The sequence below is a fragment of the Eurypyga helias genome, unplaced genomic scaffold, assembly GCF_000690775.1.
Source record: "Eurypyga helias isolate BGI_N326 unplaced genomic scaffold, ASM69077v1 scaffold15656, whole genome shotgun sequence".
In the NCBI taxonomy this organism is placed as follows: domain Eukaryota; kingdom Metazoa; phylum Chordata; class Aves; order Eurypygiformes; family Eurypygidae; genus Eurypyga; species Eurypyga helias.
Genome location: NW_010256197.1, coordinates 1,082 through 27,342, shown reverse-complemented (window position 1 = coordinate 27,342; position 26,261 = coordinate 1,082). Strand labels below are relative to the sequence as shown.

Sequence of the window (26,261 nt, the reverse complement as noted above, 5' to 3'; positions counted from 1 at the left end):
CTGGAAACAGTCAGAAGAGGGAGACAGAGCCCGGCAGTCACACACCAGCTGTCACCCACCTTTCCCTGCTTGGGCATCCAAATACCCTTATTAATTAAAAACACTGCTAATAATAAACCCAGCGATTCCTTCACGGAGCAGCGCTGCAGAAACATTGCTCTTTTGAAAAATAGGCTGGTTTTTTCTTTGTATTTCACTTCTGAGATGATTTTTCTCACTTGATAGATGCAGCAACTACAGCCATACTGAGGTACTCATGGGATTTTGGTACATTTGGATAGAAAACGGGTCCCTGATCTACGCTCCCGCCTCTGCATTTGACTTATGACTGCTGGGGGAAGCTTTGCCATTGGTAGGTTATTGCTTAGCCCACACCAGAGCAGCCCAAGGGCCTTTGCAGAGGGTTTTCTTGATATTTTTGCAATTCATCTTACTCGAGACTTCCCTTGGTGTGCCCGTTTCCCAGCGCGGCTCAACTTACCAGTCCAAGGTCGGATGCGAGGCACAGCGGTTATTTCAATCCTATATCCCAAGTGAGGCGGGAGGGAATTGCCACCTTGATCACCAAGTCGTGCTAAAAAGGAAATATTACAAAAGGTAATTCCTTACCTGGCCGTTAGAGGTTGGTCTCCAGAGGTTGGTTACCACCATCCCCAGCGGCAGCACACTGCCACAATAAAGCTATAATTTCCTTTAAAATTGCTGGGCTCTCCTTGTCCTTGCCTCGGATAAAAACTGAAGCTGCAGTTCATGGGGAAGAGCTGGAAACCTTCCGAAACACATGTTTTTCCCCTGTGCAACCCTCACCCAAACAGCCATGTTGCTCCAGGAGGTGCAAGTTGGTGCCTCCTTGGGAATTTGATTCCTAATAAAGCCCTTTGGAAGGGCTCTGCACAGGAAACTGCTCTGGTTTTTTTCCTTTAGCTATGACTTTCTGGGGCCTGGGCACATCTCGGGTCTGAACACATCTGGGGATCTGTCATAAAGACATTATTTTTCAGGAGATCTGGCTAAACAGAACTACCCCAAAGTGCAATCATGACGGTGTCACTTCCTTCCCTGATGGCCTGACCGGTGTGCAGGGAGTAGAAGCGACTTTGCAAAACACAACAGAAGTCACATTTATTGTGTAAAAAACCCTCGAGAAACCCAATAAGGAGCTGTACAAACACTTCAAAACGCCAAGGTAGTAAAAGGACGCCGGGGAGCTCACGTGCCCGCACAGTGCGTTGCATCTTCCGTAACCTTCCAGTGTTACTTCACGGTTTCCCCCAAAGTATCTCCTGAGCCTGAGAAGATAAATCACATTATGTCCACATCCACCGTCTCCCTAAGAGCTTTGCTCCAAGCTGCCTTTCAGTCCTCCACTTGCTCACGCTTTGCTCTGGCAGATGGTGCCTTCCTCCTCCTCATCTTCCTCCTCCTCAACATTGACGGGAATGTAGCCCCCTTCCTTGGGCAAGCACCAGCACCAGCCCGCACCGCTCAGATCCACTGCCCCGAAGCTGAAATCCCGCAACTCCAGGATCTTGAAGTCAACTGTGTCCAGCTTGGAGTAGATCTCGTTGAGTTCTTGCCAATACAGCCAAGCCATCACGAGGCCCATCACCTGCAAAATATGAGTATTAAAATCATTAGAGTCATGCAAACCCTTCCTGAAGGTCTTCTCCTGCAAGGGATGCTGTCACCTGAACTTCCAAACCTGGCCACGAGACAAAAAAGAACAAGAGCCAGTAAAATATTTTGCCAAAGAAACAGGCTCATTGCTGAACTCAAGGCAGGGATCGTCCCCCTGTGCTGGGCACTGGGGAGGCCACACCTCGAATCCTGGGGGCAGTTTTGGGCCCCTCATGGCAAGACAGACTCTGAGGGGCTGGAGCATGGCCGGAGAAGGGAACAGAGCTGGGGAAGGGTCTGGAGCACAATTCCTGTGAGGAGCAGCGGAGGGAGCTGGGGGGGTTCAGCCTGGAGAAGAGGAGGCTCAGGGGAGACGTTATCGCTCCCTACAGCTCCCTGAACGGGGGGTGCAGAGAGGGGGGTTGGTCCTGTCTCCCAAGTGACAAGCGATAGGAAAGAGGAAACGGCCTTGAGTTGTGCCAGGGGAGGTTTAGATTGGATATTAGGGAAAATTTCTCCAAGGAAAGGGCTGTCAGGCATTGGAAGGGGCTGCCCAGGGAGGTGGTGGAGTCCCCATCCCGGGAGGGGTTTCAGAGCCGTGTGGATGTGGGGCTCAGGGACATGGGTCAGGGGTGGGTGGGCCGTGCCGGGTTAATGGTTGGACTTGTTGATCTTAAAGGGCTTTTCCAACCTAAATGATTCCATGATTCATGGCCATACCCATCTCACGACTTCCCACATCAGCCCTGAGAGAAGGACACGGGTTCGTTGAGCATCACCGTGAGCGTTGCAAAGAGAGAGGCAGAGGTTCAGGCTCTTGCTAAAATTAAGCTATTGCTCCAGCATGGTGTCACACAGGTTATTTCCCATTTCCCTGCTGACTGTCTGGGAACAAAATATACACCTTAAACCTTGAGGAGAAAAGGGGAAAAAAGCATTTTCATCAGCGCAAGATTTCAAACCCGCTGCTCTGATTTCACCTGACGTTTTCCTTTGCGGTGCTGCTCCGCGGAGGCTACGAACAAGATGCCATTGAGGGTGCGCATTAGGCAACAAGCCGTGGCGAGGAGCTATTTGCAGACCAGACGCTGATGAGGGGCACAGTGGCAATCAGAGCATTTTCAGCACAAACTGTATCTTTTGTACTAACTCACCTTGACTACTGCTCCATAGAAATAAGATTTATTCCCCATAAACCATACTTGGGGGTTGGCATCGGAATATAAACAGATGATGGATATTTTAAGGATATTTTCAATGCACGAGAGGGGATGGAGAAGGATGAGACCATCTTGAGCCTCAGGGATTTTCAATGCACGAGAGGGGATGGAGAAGAATGAGACCATCTTGAGCCTCAGGGATTTTTCTCTCAACGTTGAGGCGACCAGTTAACACATTTTCCTGTATAACCATTCCTTGCAACAAAGCAGTCAATAAATAACCCAGTTGCACCTCTACCATCCATCAGCTGGAATCTCCTATGCTATTGCGGCACATTGGTTTTGGAGCTGAAAAATGTTATTAATCATTTCTCTGGGTCCTAATCGATCCGTTAAACAGCCTGGAAAGTGGGAACATTAAGAGAAAGATAAATGGGGATAAGAGCAAAGGGTTGTAATGCATCTTAAATTAGGGACCATTTTATCCTGTAGTGGAAAGGGGAAAAGCATTTGCCCAGAGGAGGCTGCAGAAAATGGAGGCAAAAATTCCACAGGGAAAAACCAAATCAGATAAGCATCACCCAGCGAGCTGAAAGCAAACAGGCAAACACAAACATCACGGGGGTTTATTAATTTGCCTTTCAGAGATGGAGACATACCCTGCCATCCGCAGAAGCAGCTTCTGCCTTGCACAGAAGCCTCACCAGAACAGCTCAATATTTATTCTGCCTTCCCAAATTCACCTGGAGGAGGATCCCGAGAGGATCCCCCAGGGTTGACAGCTTCGACAAATCAGAAGTGGAAGACCACGTCCTCCGAGACACTGTCCCAACACAGCGTCCTTCTTTGAAACCCTCAGTTGGAGCTTGCCCCATTCCCACTTTTCCTGCTTGCACCTACTGATCCCCAAAGAACATCCTGCTTATTTGATGTTCCACCTAAATACCGATAAAAGGATTAATCACTGAAAGAACAGAAGAGGTGCCAGACGCTGCTGTGTGGTTTCGGCTAGCAGAGCTTTCCCGACCAGGGGAATTACAGAAATGCTGGTTCTCTGCTGGGAAAGACAGCTGCAGATGCTGAAAGAGAAGCTGAAGTCTGGAAACATCTCAGCATCTCCTTTTGTTATCCAAATGCCCTGAAACCAGGTTATCTGACAGCCCTGGTAACTGCTGTGTATGTATCTGCGTAGCTCCCCGCAGCCTTCAAAATATTCACCGCTGTGCTGCATATTATACATCCATCTCAGCAGGCAACTCCTTCCCAAATATTCTATAAAATTACTCCAGCCTGCATACGGACACAGCATTCATCTCCGACTCAAACTGTGCAAGATGCATTCGTTCCCCGAGAACGTGCGCAGGACCAAAATTGGGCTGTGCAACCTTGCTGTCACCTGGGATGGAGCTTGTTTGCAGCAGCAAAGCAAAAATAACAGAATCAAAGATTTGTCATGGAAACGCCAGCCAGGGTCCTGCTCTCCTATCCCATATCCGTCCCCTCTTTCATCCCCCAAAACCACAGACGCCTCCAGGCAGGGATGAAGGAGGCCAAGGCTGGTTGGACGATGCTTGGAGATGGCACTGTCTCTCCAGGAACTGCAGGGAGAGCCCAAAGCAACCATTCCCACACGGATCCAGATAATAAGATCGTGTTAATCCATATTCAACAGCAGAGCCTTTAAGGATTTAAAAATTTTTAAATAATATTTAAATGTATGTCAAGCTTTAGCATTATTTACTTCTATTAGCAAGTCATCACTGGGCAGATTCAAATCCCACTGCTGATCCAGTGAAAGGACCAAGCAAGCAAAACCCTTTGAAATGACAAATTTTAAGGCAAGCGTATCATTTTTTCCTCCCTAAACCAAACAACAATTCAGAAAAGATTTGTGTTTACAATAAATTGTATGCAAATTAATTCAATTCTGCAAAACCAGCCAGGTTTGGGGACATTATCCCTCCTGCTCCTCTCCTCCCGACAGCGATGTGACGTCCGAGGTACCGCAGGATGCAGCATCCTGGTTAAACTGGGGATTTCTTGAAGGGATTAAAATTATCCCAAGCCCTCAAGCAGCAGCCTGCATCCCACAGCCTTCGCTCTCCTCTGAGTTATGAACCAACTCCTATTCCAGCTTGCCTCTAAGTATCCTCTTTCACTTAATGAAAACAGAAAAAGCTGTCAGGAATATAGATGCATCCGATATCCCTGGCACCAAGGGCACCATGTTTTCCAGAAGTAAAGAGACTTCTAACATGAGCGCTGATTTTATTGCGTTGCAATATGAAGGAAGGCGTTACTGCAGAGGAGCATGTTAACAAAACGTATCAAGTATAAGGCAAAAAAATTAAAAAGCTGCTTTTCTCCTTGACTTCCCCTCCCCATGATGGTTATCACCAGCGAGGGAGGGGAGAACTGATTGGGAGATACTGCTTGGGGGTCGTTTAAAGTTAGAAAATTGCCTGTTCTTTCTAGCTGGCGTTCAGCAAAGTACAGAAACCAGCGCTGCCTCGGGAGGACTCCAGTCTGCCGCGTTCTGAGATTTTTGCTGGGGGATTTAAAAGCACGGGGTTTGCACGGGGGTGCAAGATCATCGAGTAGCTGCTCTTACAGCGTGCAAGAGCAGTCACGTGCATGAAATAAATCCAAAGACCTTTGCATATTGAGGGAATCAATCAAGCATACAGACCCACCAGAAAGTCACAATATGATTTTATCTATCTATCCATCCATCCCATTTTTGCAGTACCACTGGTAAAATACACACACACGCACATATATATCAATTTGCATTGATAATGCTACTTGTAATTTGGTGGCCCTCAAAGCCAGGGATGCCCTGTGGTGACAGCTATGGAAAAAGCCCACCCTGCAGATGGCATTATTTGAGAATTACTGCCTCGCTTCCCAGCCAGACACTGCAGGAGGGAGCGTGCAAAGGCTTGCACAGGCGCATCCTTCCCGCATCCTTCCCTTGGCACATGTTTTCCTCCTCGCCGGGCCATGCTGCCCACCTTGACCTCTGTTCCCCGGCTACCTTGATAAAGAAGGAAAACTTTGCAAAACCAAAGCATCGCTATCAGAAGCCATGATAATCACTATGGCCGTGGAGACACCTGGATTATTCTGGTTTAACCCACTAAGCACACAAGGAAATACCCTGTTGCTTTTTTTTTTTTTTAAAAAAAAAAACCAAAAAGTTAAATATCTAAAATGCATAGCAAAACAAAATGGGGGGCAGATGTCTGCTGCCATTTCCCACCTCTCCAGCTCCTCTCAGCAGCTTAGTGGCCTCCCCAGCTGATCCAAACTGGGACAGGTTGGCCAGAGAAGCTGTGGATGCCCCATCTCTGGAAGTGTCCAAGGCCAGGCTGGATGAGGCTTGGAGCAACCTGGTCTAGTGGAAGGTGTCCCTGACCATGGCAGGGGGTGGGACTAGGGGGGCTTTAAGGTTCCTCACAACCCAAACCATTCCATGATTCTATGATTCTACAGCTGAAGACCTTGATCTCCATCTCCTGGCAGCACTTTGGGATGCCCATGGAAAGCCATAGCTGAAACCTGCCTCAAACTAATCCAATTTAGCGTAAGAAACTTCTGCATCTTCATTTTCAGCCACCAAAAGGGTGAGCAGGATGTCTGCTGTCAGCAATGACCAGCCCAAAATTCTCTCATCCAAACCATCCAAGCAGCTAAAGGAAAATTGTGTGCATCAGAGAGAAAAAAAAATAAGCACTCCAAAGCAAAACTCCTCAGGGATTTTGTCTTGGACTCCCAGAGGCTGTATGATGCTTAGGAGCCAGCTGGGAGGATGAAGAAATAGAAACCATTCATCACTTGCAGCTTTTTAGATCCTCCCATGCTGCTTAATCAACCCCCTGGTTTGTATTTCTCCTGTCCCCATGAGCCTCCGGGAGAGGGACCACCCTGCCCCAGCGTAACATGTGGGGACACACAGCCAGGCAAGGATAGTCTGATTATTTTTGTGTTATAGACCCCAATTATAAGCCCATTTAATCCCCGAAGGTTCCTGTCAGTGCCAGCAAGTCCCTGCTACTGGAAGACCCTTGAGTTTTCTCTATGAAAAACAGCAAAAGCTCAAAAAGCAAATTAACCCCCCTGTTATTTTGTTGTTCCTGAACTTGCAATTAGTTCTAGCCAACTTGAAACAGTGACACTAATTATAGCTGGGTGCCGTATCGTGATTAAGCTACAGGTGTTGGCTTGTCCAGCTGAGCGAGGACACCATCCTGCTGCTGTTCCCAACTCAGCGCTCCAGAAATTAAATAGTTATTGCCCCTGCCACAGCAAACGTCTCACTTCATCCACTGCTATTACTCCAAGGCATGAAGAGGCATTTTTATATTACAAGAGATATCCAGAAGAGATTGGAAATACATGCTCCGGTGGTTTCAGCACTTGTTCTCCACTCCTTTTTCTGGTGGCAGAAAAGCATCCTGGTTCTCCAGCAGGATCCGTCTCGGAGAAACCCTAATATTGCACTTCTTGGGAACAACACTTGCTCTCTCCGTCAAAGCCCAAAGCTCTTTCTCCTTGGAGCTGACAGCAGTGAGCAAAAACTTCTTTTAAAGCATTTCAAAGAAGACATCATCGATCCTAATTACCAATTTCCTACCAACATCGCAAGACTAAAATCAGATTAATATGGAAGTTTGGGATACTTTAATGCAATAAATGGTAATTCCTCCTCTTCCAGCACTCTAGGAAGTTAAATATATGCAAGTACTTGAGGCTACACTCAAGTTTCTGTGGTTCTGGTGCAGTGCAGAGCCTTCTGCTAGACTTAAACCACGCATTTCTGTCTGCCATGTAGGTGCTGTATGAGGAAGCTTTTGGTGCTCAGCTCCATCCTTGCCAAGCCCCAGCTCTGCTCACTGTCTCATAGCGCTCCACTTGTTCTTTCAGATTAAACAGTTTTGTGTTAGGAATAGATCTCAACGGGGCTGATACGGCTGAGATCTAATTGCAATATCCTCCTCACTGGGAAATGTCCCTTGATTGATGGCTTGTCCGGCAAAAGGAAGCACGCTCGGAGTCAGGAGCATTTTCGAAAGCAAAGAAGGAAAGGGGCTCAAACACTGGTTTTCACATTATTATACAAGAAGAAAAAGGTCTGGAAAACCACAGCTGTTTTCCCTTAGGGATGTGCACATGCATGTGTGCACGTGCATGTGATTGGTGGCTTGATTTGGGGTGGAAAGGTTGTAGCTTGGGCCCTTGCAGAGCGCTCAAAAGTTGCTCAGCTCCTCCAGTCGCATTTTCCTGGGCAATCAAACACGCTCAATTTGGCTTTTGCTTAACAAGGGCAAAAATTAATGAACCAAAATAGCAAGAAAACGATGCTCAAGAGCCCTTGCAGGGCGACAGCATCATTAACCACATACCGCTGCATCGTGGTTCCGACAAAACCAACTCTGGCCACGGATAAGGCAATCCATCAGCCCAACGAGGGTCTTTCTGCAAGCAAAACTTCCTGCAAGAAAACCCTTTTCCCTGCAAACGCCACTGCGCAGGCGTGCACCTGGCTCCGGAGGTCCTTGCCCGTTTGGGTGGATGTAAAGCCGGATCATGCTAAACAGAAGAGTTGGATCATTTCAAGCTTTCCCAGCACTAATCAAGTAAAAAGCAAGCATTTATCTCTTATTGGCTTTTCCTTCCATAAATTGATATTTATAGACCAGGCTCTCACAGAGGTCATGGACTGCAGTTGGAAAAATCCCTTTTATTCCCCTTTTCTACTACATTAAGCACACATCAGCCGCTTGAGAATATACTGTCTTCCAGCCCCCTGAAGCAACTTAGATATTAAAAATCAAACAAAATACAAATTAATCTTGCAAAGAAAAAGGGAACTTTGGCAATACAAAGCCCTTTACGCAAGGAAACATTTAACATTACTGTCACCATGAGATGAAGATGCCAACCTGCGAAAGGCCCCTTGCAAGTCTAATGCTGCATTTTTGAGGACTGAAATAGTTGATCTTCTGGATTTATACTCTTAGGAGGGAACATCTACCTCTGCACTGATGCCCTATGACTTTGTAGCTGCTCCTAACATGGAGCTTTGGAGGCTGATGAAATATCAAAGTGAAATAGAGGTAGCAACAATTTACCGCAAGTCGGCTGTGCCGCAGAGCCGTCAGACATTAACCCTTGGCAGCGACCTTTCGCGGATTCTTTTCTTTTTAATTGGACTTGTGCCACTTTCTGCTTCTTAAGGATGGAGAAAAAGGGGTGGGAGACCTTTTTTATGCACTTGCTTCTACCTTATTACAGTGGCTACGTCTTCACCTCGCTACGGAAGATGAAATGCCATCAGAAAACACCCCCTGTAGAGACACAGGAATGGAAAAGTTGAAGATGCTTTTCCTGAGGTCAATATAAAACCTGCTGAAAGAGCACCTGGGCATGGCAAAGGAGAAAGAGGAACACACGAGGTTATTTGGCTTATTCTACCTACAAACGTGTTGTAAGCATGGTGTAAATTCCTTGGATAATCTTGCTAGAGGCAAGGAAGGTAGAGATGCAGCCAGTATAAAAGAAATTTATGTGCTTTGCTGCACCTGCTGAAAGATGTGGGGTTGCTTCATAATTAAACGCAACTAGTACGAGGCCACAACATGAATTTGCCATTGACAGCCAGCAACTAAATTAAAACGACTCTTTGAGAGTGATATCAAATGCATCATGGTTTGGCCTCGGTCTGCAGCTTGGCTGAGAAGAGAGGCAAGGAGATGTGATTGTTACTGGAGAAAGAAACACAAGGGGAAAAAAAGAGAATTAAAGGTACTCTGCAAAGGCAGAAAAATAATTGCCTTGGCGCATTTACGCTTCGCTCTGAATGAAGTAAGACAAATGAACACAACCACTTCCCACTCCTAAAATGGGATGTTTTTTCCCCCGTTGTTTGATGGCTCACTTAAAGAAGGCAGAAACATGAATGATTTAAGAGCAACCATAAAATTCACAACTCCCCGCCCTGTCCTGCACTGGCTACCATATGGTGACACACCCAGGCAGGGTATTTCCCTTCCTCCTCCACCGTTCAATCGGTTCAACACCCAACAGGACCCAGCATATTTACAACTTTCCCCAGACCTGATGAGAAAGATACCTGAGGAAAAGAAAACCCAGCAGCCTGTTCTGTGCCCTTGGCCTCTCACTCAGATATTTTGGGAAAAGCAGAGAAAATTTTAAAATTAAATAACTTCCCACATGACGGAAAGCCAAAATTCGGTGGTTTCCCACACTTGAGCATGATGGAAAGGCAACACTGAGAGCAATAATTGCCCGCTCGCCACGGGCGCTCTATGTCAGCCAAAACTTTTCTTAGGTCCTTCCTTCTGCGCAAGAAGAGGCAGCTGCTTACCCCAAATCCAAGCACAAACCTCAAGGCACTCGGATGATGAACATCAGCCAAGCTCAAATCCCCAACCTTTGAGCCCTCAAGCTGCTCGTCATTGCAGATGAGGCTGAAGTTTGATCCTAAGGAAGGGCAACACTTTGAGGAAAATTGAGCCAAACCCAAAGCTGGAATCGGGACATGGATCACAGTCCCAACCTTCTCCCCAGCATCCTCCAAGTTTTCCACTAAGGAGATTTGCAGCTCCCTGGAGAGGCACGTGTCCTGTGTGGGACACCACAAATACCCAAAGATAGGACAAGTCAATATGTTCACTCTTCCCAAAGTTCAGGGCACTCCCCATGTCAACAGTGCCAACCCCTCCCCCCTTGGATCGGCAATCCAAGGACAAAATTCTCACCCCAGCTTTCTGCTGGCAGCTGCTGGGGATAAAGCTGTTTCTGGACTGACAGCTCCTGGCAGCACAGATGGCCATTTATAACTTAATTCCCTCCAAAACTTGACAGAATCAAATCAGATTTATATTTAAAACCTGGAAATCGTGAGCAGATGGGAAGAATGAGGTTCTTCATCTGAAGAGCGTTTAACGGCACACCAGAAAAATCACAACGCTTGCTCAAAAGCACTTGATATTCATCAAGGCTCAGCAAACCTTATTGCCATCTCTGGTTTTTCTCCTTATTCTTCCCAATTAAGAGCATCATGTTGGCAGGTTAATGGATACCGCAACAGGCAGCTTCTCTAATGGGCTCTCGACATCCTGCAAGGCAGATGGAAGCGGTCGCCTCTATTACGGCACTTTCTTACCCCATTTCTGTGCCCGTTGCATTTCCTAGAGGTAGCACAGCAGAAGTCAATTGCTCATTTGCGTGCTTCGGGGAAAGCACTTTAGAAACGTGGAGCATCACAGCCAGGATTGGGCACACACTGCTTCCCCGTCTTGGTTTTTCATCTGGACCATCTCAGAGCTCGAGAGGAAAGTCCATCCTTTGAAAAATTAGCTCCATGTGCCACATGTCTCCCCAGCAGCTTCTGCTTTATCCAACCGCTATTCTACCTTTCACTCCAAGCGAAAACACTTAATAAAATAAAGCCATTTCACTGCCATTTAGATAAAACCCTGTATTTGGAAAGCATCACCAAATACCTCCAGTTGCAAACCCAACATTACATCCAATGAAATAAAGCAAAACCTTTCACCTGTGAGCCTTGAAAGGAGTCAAAAAAAGATCAAGTCAACACTAAATCATCAAAATTTTGTCAACAATAATTCTGGAAGTGTCTAAGAAAGATGTACACCTCCTTGCTGGCACAGTGCCAACAGTGTTGCAAAGGCACAGTCCCAGCTGCAACCCAAAGTTTCTCTCCGTATCGAGAATCTGTGATGAAGAGTTTAATTACCTGTGCTGGAAAGTTGCTTGGATTCTCAGGCATCATTAACGGGAAATGGATTTTATGAAGCATGGCAAGTACTGCTGAATTTACGATTATGGTTTATTTTGGTTAATATTTATGCTCTATTTGAAGAAAGCAGTAAAAACAAATATAAAAGGATTTGCTGTGCTGATATGCATGCCTTGCTTTTAGGTGCCATTCCTCGATCAATAATTATATTTCAGGAGTGTGTTATGAGAGCGCCATCGCGGTCGTAAACTGTTAATTTTGCGAAGGATGCTCTAGAAAGCGCTGTGACATTTGCCAGCCAAGACACAAATTTCAGATATAAATGGAGGGGAAAAAAATAATTAAAAATGAATTATTTTCCTCCTCCAGCACAGCGAAAGAAGCTGAGAGGAGGCCGACTGGATCCAGCACGTACCTGTGGAAGCAGCAGGGAGCAAACGATGCCCAAAGTGGCCTCGAAGTTGTCTTTGAGCCAGAGCCCGACGGCGTGGATGCAGCCGCGCACGTGGATGATGTTGAGCAGCTCCAGGCGCTGGAAGAAGAGTGAAGCATCACGGTTTTCATTCAGATGTTGGGTTTGAGGGGAGATATTTTTTCTTGCATTTGCACCTTCTTGCCAGCCAAAGGAGTGGCATGAGAAATGTTTGGGAATTGATTTCTTGGATTGAAGCTTTCCCTAGGTTTTCTTGACAAAAAACTGTCCCTGGGAGCTACGGTCCATATGCACAAAGATACTGCAGCTGTCCGCTGCGATAAAGCCCTGCGGTCACCCCTGAAGGCCTCAAAATCAGCTTCTCTCCTACCAACAAGCCTCAAAACACAACTCAGGAGCAGCATTTCCCGGGGCTGATTCAGAAAGGCCACGCCAAAGCCTACAGGGACGACCCAAACATGTCATGAGCCTGCCCACGCTCTGTGAGCCTGAGATGCCAGGGAAAAACAATAAAAACTAATTTATACAAAGCCATCCTTGGTGGGGAAGAGTTTACCTGCAGATAACTGTTTCGTTTTAGGGGGTCTGGGGAAGGAGAAGCCAATCTTGTACGTACAAAGGAAAACGCAGGTGTTACCTCTTTATCCAGCGTCCTGTATCCACACAGGGTGTTAATGACTTCTCCAGGGACCTGTGAAGAGAGAATTGGTGAACAGACTTAGCTGGGAGGAAGCTGAAGGGGAAATGCAAGAAATAAAAATTAAGAATAAGAAACAGAAGAGCTCGCCGAGTTGCCTCAACCATTCAGCGCAGCACAAGGCAAGCAGCTACCCTCAAACCCTGCTTCGCTACCGTGGGCTCCTTTTGCCCCAACGCAGTGCTGAAACCATGGCAGTAAGTTGTTGGGACTTTATTTTTTTTTTTTTTTAACCCACTTTTCTCTCTGGTTTCTGCTGTTTCAGGGGATGCTCAGGTAACCCCAGCGCTTTTCTAGAGATTTGAGCTGGGCCCAACTCCACGTCACGCAAGCATTTAGCAAGGCAGCTCTTTCAAAATATTCCCTTGATTGTTGCCTCATTTCATTCCAGCCATCTTTTCTACCACCTTCAGTTGTGCCCCTCCTTCGTAATAAAGGGAATTTCACAGGGATTAAATGAATTGGGCTCTCCAGAAATCAAGAGGGAATTTCCCCAAGTCTTCCACCACTTTGAGGAGAAATGTAAGGATTTTAGACAGCCCCAAGCCTTAGATCTTTGTTGGCCAACAAGAATGTTTCAAGAGCTACAGCTAAAGAGAGAAATCCTGGTCAAATGCTGCTATTCAGGACCTTTATAAAAGAAAATCAAACCTAACTCCCCTGTATTTGTCAGCATGCAAAGTGGTACATGTTGGGTTACAAAACTGATTCTTGCTCATCCCAAAAAAAGCAAAGCTGGAAAGTGGCTCCCGCACACCCTGAGCTAGTTGGGTACTTTGCACCTCTTGGTATTGATCTTCTGATGGGGTTTTTCTGGCTTGTTTCATGGATCAAACAGCAGCTTCCATAACACCATGTGTTTCTAAAGGGGCCTTGTGCCCATAAAATAATAACGTGCTGAAATGATTATGCTTTCAGAAAGATGGCTTTGACAGCCAGTAAAATCTCCTGGACAACAAAACAAAAAACATCCCGTGCTTCGGAGGCACAGAGATGAAAAAAGAGAAATGCACACATTTAGGTGTAAATTACGCTTTCCTGCAAGATGTGGCATAAAAGAAATGTGCACCTCCGGACAGACTCCAGCCATAAAGCTGCAACTTGTTCCTCCTGTAATTGGCAGGGAAATTATTCCAGCACTCCCTTACCAAGAGCCTCTGTACCTACCACATTACTCACAGTGCTATCAAAAAATCCCATCTCTCACCACTTCAAGACATTATTTACGAGCTGGGCGTAGTTAAGGACACTAATTAGTCCCTGTGCATACGAAAGACTTGCAGGGAAATCTGGAGATCAGCAGCAAAGCAGCCATCAGCATCCGGAGAGAGACCTCATCCAGGGTTAGGACCATGAAATGGGAATCCTTCAGCGTTACAGCGTTGCAAATTCCCCTTAAGGTAAATGCTGGCTCCTGTAGTGGCATAAAGGAACCCACTCATGACCAAGGATCTGCCTATTTGGTTTATATTAACAAAAAATAAACCATTTTCCTTGACAGCTTTCATTGGTCCTTGCTTTTCAGACTCACTTCTATGGGCATCTCAGGACCCTTGCTGGTGAAACACCATTGCTTTCTATCGGGCTCATCGTTTGAACGCATCTAGTTGGGGTACAAATTCATCATCATTTTTCTTCCTTCTTGCATGAAATAACCAAGGGTTTCTCAGTCATCCCCAGTCCTGCCCGTCTCTTGGAGTAATTCCCTCAACACCCTGTATTCAGGAGAAGCGTGGAAGATCAAAAGTGATGATTTAGCCATGATTGACTTTTGTCAAGGTCTTGCACGGATGAGAAGGTCAGAGCTGAATTGAAATTTCTAACATAAAACAGGCAGAGGCCTTTATTCTTCCAGAATGCATTTTGATGCCCTCAGGGATCACAGAAGAGCAACACGCACAGACGTTTAAAACCCACCGAGGGCAGAAGACTGCAATCCTTGCACTTTTTATTTAACCAGCTGCTTTTCTCTCCCAAATCAGTGCCAAATGTCAGCAGGGACACTTCATGAGGGGTTCAGAGACACTGCGCTACGCTGCAGCTTCCCAGGAGAAGGCACAAATGCCTTGGAAAACCATTCAGGAAAGCGCTTGGAGACGAGGGTCCAGTTTCACATCCTCAATACGTGCATGTTTGCCCATTCCTCCTTCCTGGGAAGACTTTAAGGTCCACAGTCCCGTAAGATGAGACTCAAAATAGCCAGAGCATTTTGGGGGGATGTCTGCTCTCATTACTGCAACTCAGCGTGCCCTGGGAGATGCCCCAGGGGATGCCACACAAAGCTCTTGGAGGGTCTTGTAATGGAAAAAGTATTTTCTTGGAAAACAGGATGATTTTATGGCTGTATTTACATTGAAATTGACCCCCTAAATCTATGTTTCAGGCTCCTTCCTCCAGACAAGCTCGATCCTATCAGCATCTTTTGTTCTTTCCACAATAGTACATTTCCAAACAACATCTGGCACCTCTCTACTTAAAACTCAAAGGTCCTCCTCAGAAAAAAGGAAGCTTCTCCCTCCATCTTTGATTCAAAGAGGCACAGAGAAGTATGACACAAGAAGAGAAGGGTTTCTTGCCCTACAAACGGGTGGATGTATAACTGGTCAGTAAAAAGGTTACTCAGAATGGAGAGACCACTGTGTTCATCTCTACCCAACGCAGAAGAATCCATCCACATGCCCAGGTGGTCCCTGGTTATGCCTCCAGCCACAGGGCCAACGCAAGATCTTCTTTCAGGCCTCAAGTAATATATTTTGGTGGAAAGGGTTTTCAGCAGGTGCTGCACATCGCTAAGACCCAACCAGAGTATCACACACAGGTACCTTCCTCATCCCGAGGTACAGAGGTGCTTCTCCCACCTACTCAGCCCGTAGGGAAAACCCCCATGAGAACTCTTTGATTTCAGGAAATAGCTATGAATAGACATGCTGGAGCTTATGGTAAATGCAGTTGCAGGGGGTTTCACTCTGTTGTTTAAACTAAACAACTCTGTTGTTTAAACTTTTTTTTATTAGCTTGTTTTATGTCACAGAGAGCAGAAAACTCCCAAGGGAGCTGTCTCTCTTAATCCATTTCATGTACTACTGATATCGCATCGGGCTGATTTCTTACCCAAAAAGTACCCTGCAGTGCCAAAAATCAGATCTTTGAAGAATGAGGAGGCTACATCTATCTACCTGGTTACTCTTCTCTCCAAGAACAGGTTTCATTTCTCATGGAGATTTAGATGCATTTGGTGAGGTCTTGCTTCCCATAAAACCGCTCCAGCTGTCAGAGCCATGTTCATGGGCTTTAATTCTTGAAAAAACTGTGGAGGATTTACTGTGAGTTTTCCTTCCCAGGAGCTGGATGCTCCAATCCTTCACTGGAGCATCATCCACACCCAGCTCATTGCAATAGGAAACCAAAAAGTTGCCTTATTTCTTACCCTACTCTATCAATCACCTGTGGTTTCTTGTACCTCCAATACTGCCTGAGGCACTGAGGTCTTTTGTTTGCCAAATTGTCACCCAAAACCAAGTGTAAAAATACTGAAAAACGCGCTTGACTCTCTTCAACACATCCTCACTCTAACACAAAAGGACAACACATGAATTTCTAACTCCATCTTCAGAAGCTTTAAGATTCTTAATCAACGCCCTGATTAGAGACAATTATTTTTACAGCTGATTTGCATGTCAGGCTTCCACTCATAATTAAGATGCCTCAGATTTCCCTCTCTTTCCATTAAAAATCCAACATCAATACTAGGTTGATGATATATTTTCATTGTAGAATTTGTAAAGCATGGCCAGGTTTCAGGGGCAACACTGATGCTCTGAACCCCGAGGAGGTTTTACTACCGGGAGTATGTTTAGCAAATCCTTTTTAGCAGTGTTCATAGTATTTCTGGCAGCAGCAGCCAGGGAGATTTGCCCTTTTTTTCCCCTCGCCTTGGCCCAGCTCCCGGCATTTTATCCACAGCAAGTGTTAGATTGATTTCAACAAGGTGGATGGTTGTATTAAATGAGACGGTGTCAGAGCACTTAGCTTAGTCTCAGCAGAGAAGTGCTGCATGGGGGGGGGTGTGAGTCTTGATTTTCAGCTCCGAAATGCAGCACAGGAGACCCTAACAGCTCTGCAAATCCACTCCCCGCTCTCTCCATCTCCGTTCAACTCAACTCGCAGCGTGTCGGACACGCAGCCTTGCAAGGGCAATTCCTAACCAGACTTATTTTTTTATTCCATTACACCAGGGTGGGTCTTTATCCAAATACCTCTCACCGCCCCACTTTCAGCAAAACCCTCCAAAACCTCGATAGGAGCAGACACCATCAAACATGGAGCAGACACCATCAAACAGGATCCCCACATACGGCTAAACCCTGCAGCAGCCGTCTGACAAACGTGTCCTCTTGGACAGGAAAGCAGCGGACAACAACTCGTTTGGACTCACACTGAGATGCAGCCAACTCCTTTTAAGACACTGCTATTACTTTACAAAACGATCCTCCAAAACCATTTTGTATGTTGAAAAACAGGAACTTGGCATTTCTAACAACTTCTTGGCATGACACAAGTGCAATTAATAGCCCAGTGCTTTGGTATTTATTCTACATTAAAACAAAGCCTACTAAAACACAGTGTAGCCCCTATATAGGTTCCAGTTTCTTTAGCGTCCCACGCTGATGTTGTCCCAAACTGCTTTGCAAGGTGGCAATGCAGCTTACAAGAAGCCCTATAGCGCAGAAATACGCAGCAATAACCAGCTGGAAGAGGGTGTTTTGCTGAAATACTACTGAAATAAAGGCACTTTTCATGCTTTACCTTCCTGATACAGCATGTGTAGGGCACCCCGCACGCCAGCGGCCCGCTGCTGTTGCAGGAGTGGTACTGGTTAACCTCCCAGTCCCGGTACTCATCGCCGCCGCAGCAAGAAAACTGTGAAAAGAAGAAAAGGAGAAGATGAGACGTGCAGCTGAACAGACCTCGATATCTCCAGCCCACCAAGGCGTCTACCCCTCCAGCCTTGCCCTGCATCGCCATCGCTGCTTTGCAACGCCAGCACTGAGCGCCCTGAGAATTTTCTGCTTTCCAGGACCTTAAATACAAAGTTGAAGATGCCTTGTAAAATAGAAAAGCGTACGTTTAGCCCCATTTAGCTCCGTTTTAAAGGTGTGCAGCAGTTACAGATGCATACACGTGTCTATGGGAGGCATCCTTGCTTTCACAAGCCCGGGAAAGATCAGGCTCATTCATGCTTCACTGATTTAATTACAGGTGACTAATCCATCCTATTCCCGGGGCATGCAGGAGAGATGGCTCTTTCAGTGCCTTGAATGAATGTATTTCTTGGCTCTTGAAGGCAGCTCGGCTAGTTGGTGCCATTCGACAAAATGCTAATAAGGTTCTGCAGTCTAACAGGGGTTTCTCTTCCTGTCAAGTTAAATTAGAGATCAAATGCTACAGCTACAAAGGAAAAAAGCTTCTTTTTCTTCTGTTTGCGCAATGGGGGGGTGGGGGGAAAGAAAAAGTTTAATGAAAGTCATTTTCTGTTCTACACAGAATAAAAGCAGGCTTATTATAAACCAAGTCATCCCCCTTCTCTTGGTAAACAAGCTTGAATCTTCACATTTTTCCCCCTGAAAGGAAAGCCTGAAGCAGGCAGGAGAGTTATGTGTCCTTGATAAGACAGAAAAAACCTAGGTTTTCCCCATTTCTTTAAGCACTGCACTCTGCAAGGAGCAGTTTTTGTGAGAAGTTTAACTCTGTGAGCATCTGCTCCCCCTCCTGCTGATGGGTTGGTGATGACACTTGGCCAAGGGGAGTAGGAAAAGCCACCAGCTCCTGGGGTCCTCCTGGCCTCCTCCCATGCCAAAACAGGCAGATACAGCCAAGGGCAGCCAACGCACAGATTTACAACTATTTTCCAACTTCCTACATTTACTTCCTCGATTGCTTTTAAACCTACTCACATCAGGGAGGGAGTTGCAAAAGTTGCTTAGAAAGAGGGGAGAAAAACACCTAAAGGGATATTGGCTATTGCTACCCATTTGATATCCCCGTGCTGCAAAGTTTTTCCATTTGCTTTTGTAACTGCAAAAATTGGTACAAAATCCTTATAACGAGGGTTCCTGGCTGCTGGGAAGCCTCACCGGCATGTTTTCTCCTCTGCAAAGAGAGGTTTAGCCCCAACGACCTGGATTTATTTCTCATAATCTGAGACAATCCTCGCTGTGGGTTTTACTTTCATGCAGACTCCCAGAGCGCAGAGAAGCATAACAAGCAGAAAAAACCAAAGAGAGCCCATGGCAAGAGCCTCGCAGGTCGCATCTGAGGAGCTCTCCATGTCGAGGACCGCTGCCTCCACCCGCCAGATGTGGGCTCATTGCGCCAGATGTGGGCTCATTACAGCTAAAACCATCGCCCTCGAAGCAACACGCTTGAACGAGCCACACTGTTGAAAGCTGCCTTTAATCTTCCCCGAGAAGAAAGGCGGAGGTTTGCGAGCACAACACCCTCATCTCTCCGAGCCTTACTTTGAGTTTGGAGCCACTCGGGTTTGAGCAAGAACCGCAGCCCCAGCAGCTCTTTGAAATTCAAATCCTGTGCTCAGCCAAGCGGTTTGAACTCTCCTCTTCCACCTATACTCAGCAAACCATTAAAAAAAGATAAAGTGAGGAGCGGCAGATAGCGAGCAGTTACTGACTTGGGGCAAACCTCGCCTTCTGAGCCATTGTTGTCTCCACTCTCACATCCAAGGGCTGAACAGGGCAGTAGTTCAGCAAAACTTAATGATAAAAAACCTCTGCAAGTATTATTTTCTTTAGGGAAATGTATTTCCATACCTACTTGCTCACAGGCAGCCAGACCGAGTAGGTGTCAACAGGTAAAACCGCATTATTTATGCCATCATCCTGGTAACGTAAAATATTATTATCCAGCACTTCGGACCATAATTACTTGTTGTTTTTACCATATGATACCCGTTTAAGCATGCAAAGGCTGTTGGTTCCAGTTTAAAGCAACACTTAAGAGAAGGCTTAAGAAAAATTTAAATCCTAAGGAGCGTAGACTAGTTTTGCCTGACCTAAATAAGCTGTGTGCCCGCTAACCTGTGCGTAGACAAGGTTTTTAATAGGGAAAATGACAAGAATAACTACTAAATGATGATAACTGGCTGCTTGGAGTTTGTTTTATCGAAGTCGCAGGTCTGGGTTCAATCCTTCCAGACTGACTGCAAGTTTTCATCCTCCTGAAGTGAACTGGGGCCCCTCGGGTCTCATAAAACCGATTTCCCTTCTCTTAAAAGCACTTATTCCTCTGCATTGCTTCTCCCTGGTCCTACCCTCAGGATGAAGCAACTCTGCATTTCAGTCACCGACGTTGCTGCTGTTCCTGGTTTGGAAATCACACGCTGATATAAAAGCTCGCAGCGACGAGCTGCACATTCTTACCAAGCTCCTGCTCTCGCTACGAGTTAAAATGTGCAGATGTTAAAGACTTAACAGCAACGCTACAAGTGGTCACAAATTCTTAGTACAGAGAGAGACTTCAAAATGAAGATTGCGCTCTGAAAACTTTTGATAAAAGGTCAAGTCAAGAAGCAGACAGGAAAAACATTGTAAAAATGAGGTGAGATTATATGATAAACGGCTGATCCTCACTTATTTGGAGATACAGAAACTAAATGCATCTGCTTTGTCTGGAGGTTTGTGGGCCAATCTCCTTGCCAAGGCTCGTTGACGATGGCTCCAACGTGGACTTTCCGACTGCCCGCAGTAGCATCCATTTATCATTCGTACGGAGAGGTCTGAATTAGATCATCCTCGCAGAGAGGTTGGGGTAAACTTGAAAAAGATTCAGATCCTTCTCAGAATCAGTCAGGTCTTGAAACCTTCAGAGGGCTCATGGCCTTATTAACGCCCTCGGCTGAGTAACGATGACTTCAAGAGTCAAAAGCAGGTATTTAAGCCAAGAGAGGGGAGCGCGGAGGGCACCGCCGGCCTTAAATTCCAGCTACATCAAAGAAGAAGGAGCTTCACAGTCTCCTTTTCTTCAAAGCAAGAAATAAGATTCACGTATTTATGATGCTTCAACCCATAACGAAAAGAGAGAAATCAGGCCAAGGTGAGAACATTCCAAGTTCATCTGCAAGCAGCTCTGCTGGCAAAGCCTGGCTCTGCTCTCCGAAACCAACCCACGAGACATAACATCACTGCGACTTCCCTCCTAGAGCTCAAGTTTTTGGGGTTTTTTTCCAATTTTTTTTCATTCATCAAATGCTTTGAGCCAAGTGCTTTCCTTCCGCAGTAACACAAGTAACGGGCAAGCCAAAAAACCCTCCTTCAGAACATGAGCAAGCCTACATCCCCTAGATTCCTAGGAAAGGCTTCTCAGTAGTACTGGAAAAAACCAAATGATACGTTAGAGTCAACCAAGCCTGTCCGAACCCACCACACGCTTAGCGGGATGAATAACAACGTCAGATCCTGACTTCACGTGGCTTTCCGATGGACATGGGGGGACGCATCATTGCTTTGCTGAAGCATGGCTGTTCAGGTTTCAAGAGACAAAATGATCAAATTAATTAGTTCTAGGCCTAATGGCAGGAATTAAGAAGACGTTTCAACTTAATACTTGATTTAATATTTAGTACCTTAAATAAACTACACGGTGGATAAACTATAAGGCAACAGCAGCAGTTATGAAAAGATTGGTTAAAAAGTTAAGATTTGCAAGGATGGCTTTATCGATCTGCAGGTTGGCTCGAGGATACGGGATGGATCCTGCCAACTCCTGGCAGGCTCTAAACATTAGATATGAGACAGAATATGCAACTACACACCTAAAAATATTAAAGCAGACTATGCCAAATTAAAGCAGCATTGGACTGGACATAGCTCTCATCAGTCCCAGGAGCAGCTTGCCTGGTGCTGCCCATGGAAAGGCTGAAGCTCTTCTTCCAGCTACTGCATGAAAACACCTTATCTTCAGTTTTCCCACTGAGTCAAGGGCTTGGCCAGCTACTGATGACACCTCAAGCAAAGAGACAGACCTAAGGTGGTCTATTTAAGGGTTGCTGCAGCCCGGGAAGAGCTTCAGTACACGTTATTTTTATTCCCCCACCCCTCTCTAGGCAGGTTGGGGTAGCTATCAAAAGCTTTCAGGCATTAGGCACTGGTTGCCCATCAAGACTGGGAAATATAACTATCCTGTTATGGTCCACTCCATGGTGTGGAGTAGAAGATGCTCTTTGCTGGGAACACAGTGGCAGAATAACTTGCCAAAAACACCAACGGGTGGGCCTGGAGATCAGCAAAACCCAAAACCATGCAAAAAGAGCAGGGCAAACCAAGAAAGAGCAAGATATTCAAGATAGATCGAGCAAAGCATCCAAAAAATGGGAATAAACTCTAAAAATGCAGGAAAAACTAATGCTTCCATTTCGGTGAGGCAGAGAGCGAACAAATCCTGGAAAAACTTCACAACCAGACCACCTTGATGCCACCCACATTCCAAAACCAAACCTTTTCTTGCACAAAATCCAAGATGTTCTTGAAGTCAAGGTCATCATAATAGTGCCTGATGCCCTCTTGGATGTTGGAGTGGAAAACTGCGTTCATCTGGGGACAGAAGAAGCAAAAACATGGCTCACATGGAAAAGGCACTGGGAAAACACTGTAAAACATGAAGATTTTTTCATAGCAAGCGTTGTCAGCTGTTACTGGAGTAAGAATATAACCCGCATGCTGGCACAAGCTTATTTTTTGGACAAAATCCATCATTTTTGAGAGCTCAGGGTTAGCAGCATCCCTTTTGGGCTCTTGGGGTTAGCAGCATCCCGTAGCACCTTTCTTTTTCCTGCACATGCAAGCAGACCCACGCACCTTTACCCGCCCAATTATTCCTACATGCTGCATAATCAGTTTAATTATCAGGGTGGCTTCAGAAAGTCCCTCTAGCTCCCCAATCCCATTGACCAACAGGATTTTAACCACTGGCAGGAGGGTTTCTGCTGCATTCGGAGGGGCTGGATAAGGTGAAACGGCGTGTGGTAGCCAACACCGCCGGCTGCATGGTGATTTATCTGTGGGATGAGCTACGTGCAGGAGCAGAGACCTCATCAGAGCCCTCAATCACTCCCAATCCCAACAAATCATTCAGCAACTCAATCACGTCTTGAAAGGGAATGGTGCAGCCGAGCTGGGGCTCTCCCTGCTGCTCATTCAGCCGTATCTCCGAGGACACTTTGACACATCAGGCACTTCACATTAAACACTAATTGAATCGAAAATGTATTTTACAGATGCCTGGGAAGCTTATTAGTGAGCTGGGAGCGGAGGCTCGCGATGTCCTATGCAAAGCCCGGCGCAGGTTTGTCGTTTGACTCCTGACAAACCACCAAGCAGAAATATTAATGAAGGAAAAAGGAACTTTTCTTCTGAGTTAGAAGTAGGGGAAAGGAGGGGGAAGAAAACGTTGTTTTTCATAATTCATTCTGACATGAAAATTAGAGGTTGGGCAAACCGGGAACGGGGAGAAGAACGCGAAAAAGAGAGAAATGAAGGCACGTCAGAGCGGCAAACAAAGCCTGCCAACAGCGAGGGATCAGGCAAGGGGATGTGAAAAAACCCTTAAGAAATTGCTCATGTGGAAGATTATTGAGATGTTAATTCCCAGTTTGCCCACCGCTAAGACCAACACAACAGGCAACACCCGGGTTTTACCGTTCTCCGCTTGTTTTCCCCCAGATAGGCTCCCCTCATGATCCTATTGCTCTCTGAGAAGATGCCAGCCCGGAGGCAGCTTCTGTAATTAAATCTTGATTTTAAGGTGGGAGATAAATGTCGCAGGGTTAAATCATTAAGTTCTGGTTATGAGACCTCTCCACTCCCTTCCCTTCAAAGATGTCAAACACGTTATCTCAGATAATCTCCAAAACCACATTTGCATATCAACAAAGCCCATTTCAGTGTTCAGTAGCTTCGAGGCCACTAAATTCGTTCCTCATCCCTGCTTATTTAATACAAAATCCAATTAAATATGTTTTTAACAAGTTTAATAAACAACCATTGTTCCAAATGCAGATTAGTGCCTCCGAACAATTTTAGGTCAAGTGGATTCATCGCTTGTCGGATCTCTCTTTTCTCTCTCCCTCATTGTTTGATTTTTAATTAGGTTTTGATATTGCCCGTTAAATTTAAATTAAGGGACAATTTAGGCGCTAATGGTTTCTACTCAATCCAGGAGTTTAATCACGAGGCTGCAATCACCTCTCCTGATGGTACCAGCGTTTCTCCATTGCATCCCTGCAGTGCAGGATGGTGCTGAGCACCATCACAGAGGCTAAAAGTTGGAGCAAAGCAAGGGGGTTAATATTGAATTCCACAAAAATAAAGTCTCTATGTGACAGCACATATTGATTTCCCATATGTGGGAAGGACTCAAGCAATCTGATTTTCCTCAGAGAAGCACATCTCTCCACTGGTGCACTGTGTTTTTCAGGGATCAAAGGGTTTCGGAACACTCTGAGACGCTGCTGGATGGAGTTGGCTGCAGTATCCAAAAAGCAATATCTTCCCACATTGCTTTTGTTTGACTTTGGGGCTCACCAAGCACGTGACTCCCAACCCCAACTCGTCTTTGGAGCTCACCGAGTACGTGACTCCCAACGCCAACCTTGATGGGTTTGAAAGCATCAAGCTGTTTGTGCAGAGGGGAATCAATTTTTAGAGCCCGTAAGTAGGTATTTCAGTCATTGTTCTCCTGCCTTGTGCATCCATTGAGCCAACGAGAGATTGAGATTAGCTATTTAATCATTTGATCAATGGCAAGGGTAAGATTAAATTGAAAATAGCAGGGTTTCTTCAGCAGAAGGCAGGAGGGCCAGAAAGGACATCCGTTGGAAGCATTTACCATCTCGCCAGCTCAGCTATAACTCAAACCTGTCCTTGCAAATGCAAGCCAGCAGTTAACGTAATTGAGGTGAGGAGCTTAATGAGTTCTCAATAAAAAAAACCCGAAGAGGTTTTGGACTGGGAATCTGCACAGGAAGCTGCGGCAGGGCTTTAGGAGGTGCTGGTGATCCATCGCAGCTCTGGAGCACAATGGGCAGCCCCAGAAGAGCAAGAGTGATGAAAACCCTTTGTTTTCAGGGTGGGCACTAACAGACAATTGGGGATTTTCCTCCCTGAAGATACGTGGGGCTGCTGTTTGTCGCTGTGCAGCACCCAAAGGCCTCCTGATTGCACCCACCTTGTTTTCAAAGATGATTTCAATGAATATCAGCAGCAGCTCCGTGAGGAAGATCGCCAGAAGGACCCAGAAGAACTGAAAAGAGAAAGGGAAGGATTAGCAATGCCCCAGGTCAGGCTGCGTCGGCTGTCAGTGGTTAACCACAACAAGGGAGACCTGGAACCCAAGAGCTGCTTTGAAACACTTAGAAATCAGATCATTTCATGACAAGCTCCCCAGAGAGCTGCAAATCTCTTCCAAAGATCTCAGTCCTAACAGGGAAAGCAGTTTGCTGCCTTGTGGAGAGCGAGGAGGGATGGAAGAGAGGAAGGAAGGAACCAGATGCAATTCGAATCGCCAAATTCTGCAAGGGGAAATGGGTAGAATGGATGCAGGGGAAGCAAATGTTATCTCTGTGTAGGTGTGCAGCATCGCTCTGTGACGGGATGCTGGCCCTTAGTTGAACACCGAAGTTTCCAAGCTGAGCGTCCAACGAAGGATCATCCACCCCCCATAGTACAGGCAATAACTCACGCCTTGGCCAGAATTGATTGTGGCAACAAATTTAGGCTGGAAATCAACGTCCTGATGGAGCAAACTACTTAAACTAGAAGGTCTGATGTTCTTCAGTATCCTAATGCTTTGGTCTTTATCTGAGTGGTCCCATCAGGCGTTGCATCTGACTTCGCAGAGAACGGAGAGCAAAGCTCTGCTCAGCTCACACGTCTCCCCAAGGCTACCTCCATCAGCCACTTTGGAGACTCACCAGAAAAAGGAAGGTGGTGAGTTACCATGGTAACCAGCTAAAAATCCAGAAGCAAGTTAAAAAAAAAAAAGGAGGGGGAGAGGTAATTTATTACCACAATATTCACTTTGACCATTGGATTATTGGAACAGCCTGTTTATAGAGGCAGGTAGGGCAGGGACCCGCATGCCCAGAAATTATTTCCCAAGCTCAGCAAAACCCAAGTGCCATTGTTGTGAAACCCCACTTCATGCCCCAAACCATTGGGGTCTTTAATTAGCCGTGCTTATTTGTTAAGAGCCAGCTTGCTTGGTCCCACCGGAGAAGCAGCACCACTTTCATCACCAGCTAAATCAGCTCATAACGGGCCAGGTATAATAAAGCAAGGAATCCCATAATTAAGGAATACAATTAACCAAGCACCTGTTATCTCGTAGGCAGAGATGATACGCAAAACACTGCATGCATCCAAACCCATATAAAATGGGGTTGCTGCGGGGGAAAGCCCAAGGCGGTGCGGATCGTGGTTTTACCAAGCAGGGCATGTCTGGATCTCACAGTGCTGCAGCAAGCAGTGAGATAGAGAAATCATAGAATCACAGAAT

The 26,261-nt window shown here is 46.0% G+C and overlaps 1 protein-coding gene across 1 annotated transcript; it reads right to left on the bottom strand.

Moving 5' to 3' along the window:
* Positions 1 to 1,372: 1,372 nt before the first annotated feature.
* Positions 1,373 to 25,007, bottom strand: LOC104503119 (tetraspanin-15-like; the record flags this gene model as incomplete). The annotated part of the gene is made up of 6 exons (XM_010153596.1): positions 1,373 to 1,609; positions 11,981 to 12,097; positions 12,636 to 12,689; positions 17,502 to 17,615; positions 22,205 to 22,300; positions 24,933 to 25,007. Coding segments are annotated over 6 exons (693 nt in total), but the record flags the coding sequence as incomplete, so codon positions are not given.
* Between the last annotated feature and the right edge of the window lie 1,254 nt (positions 25,008 to 26,261).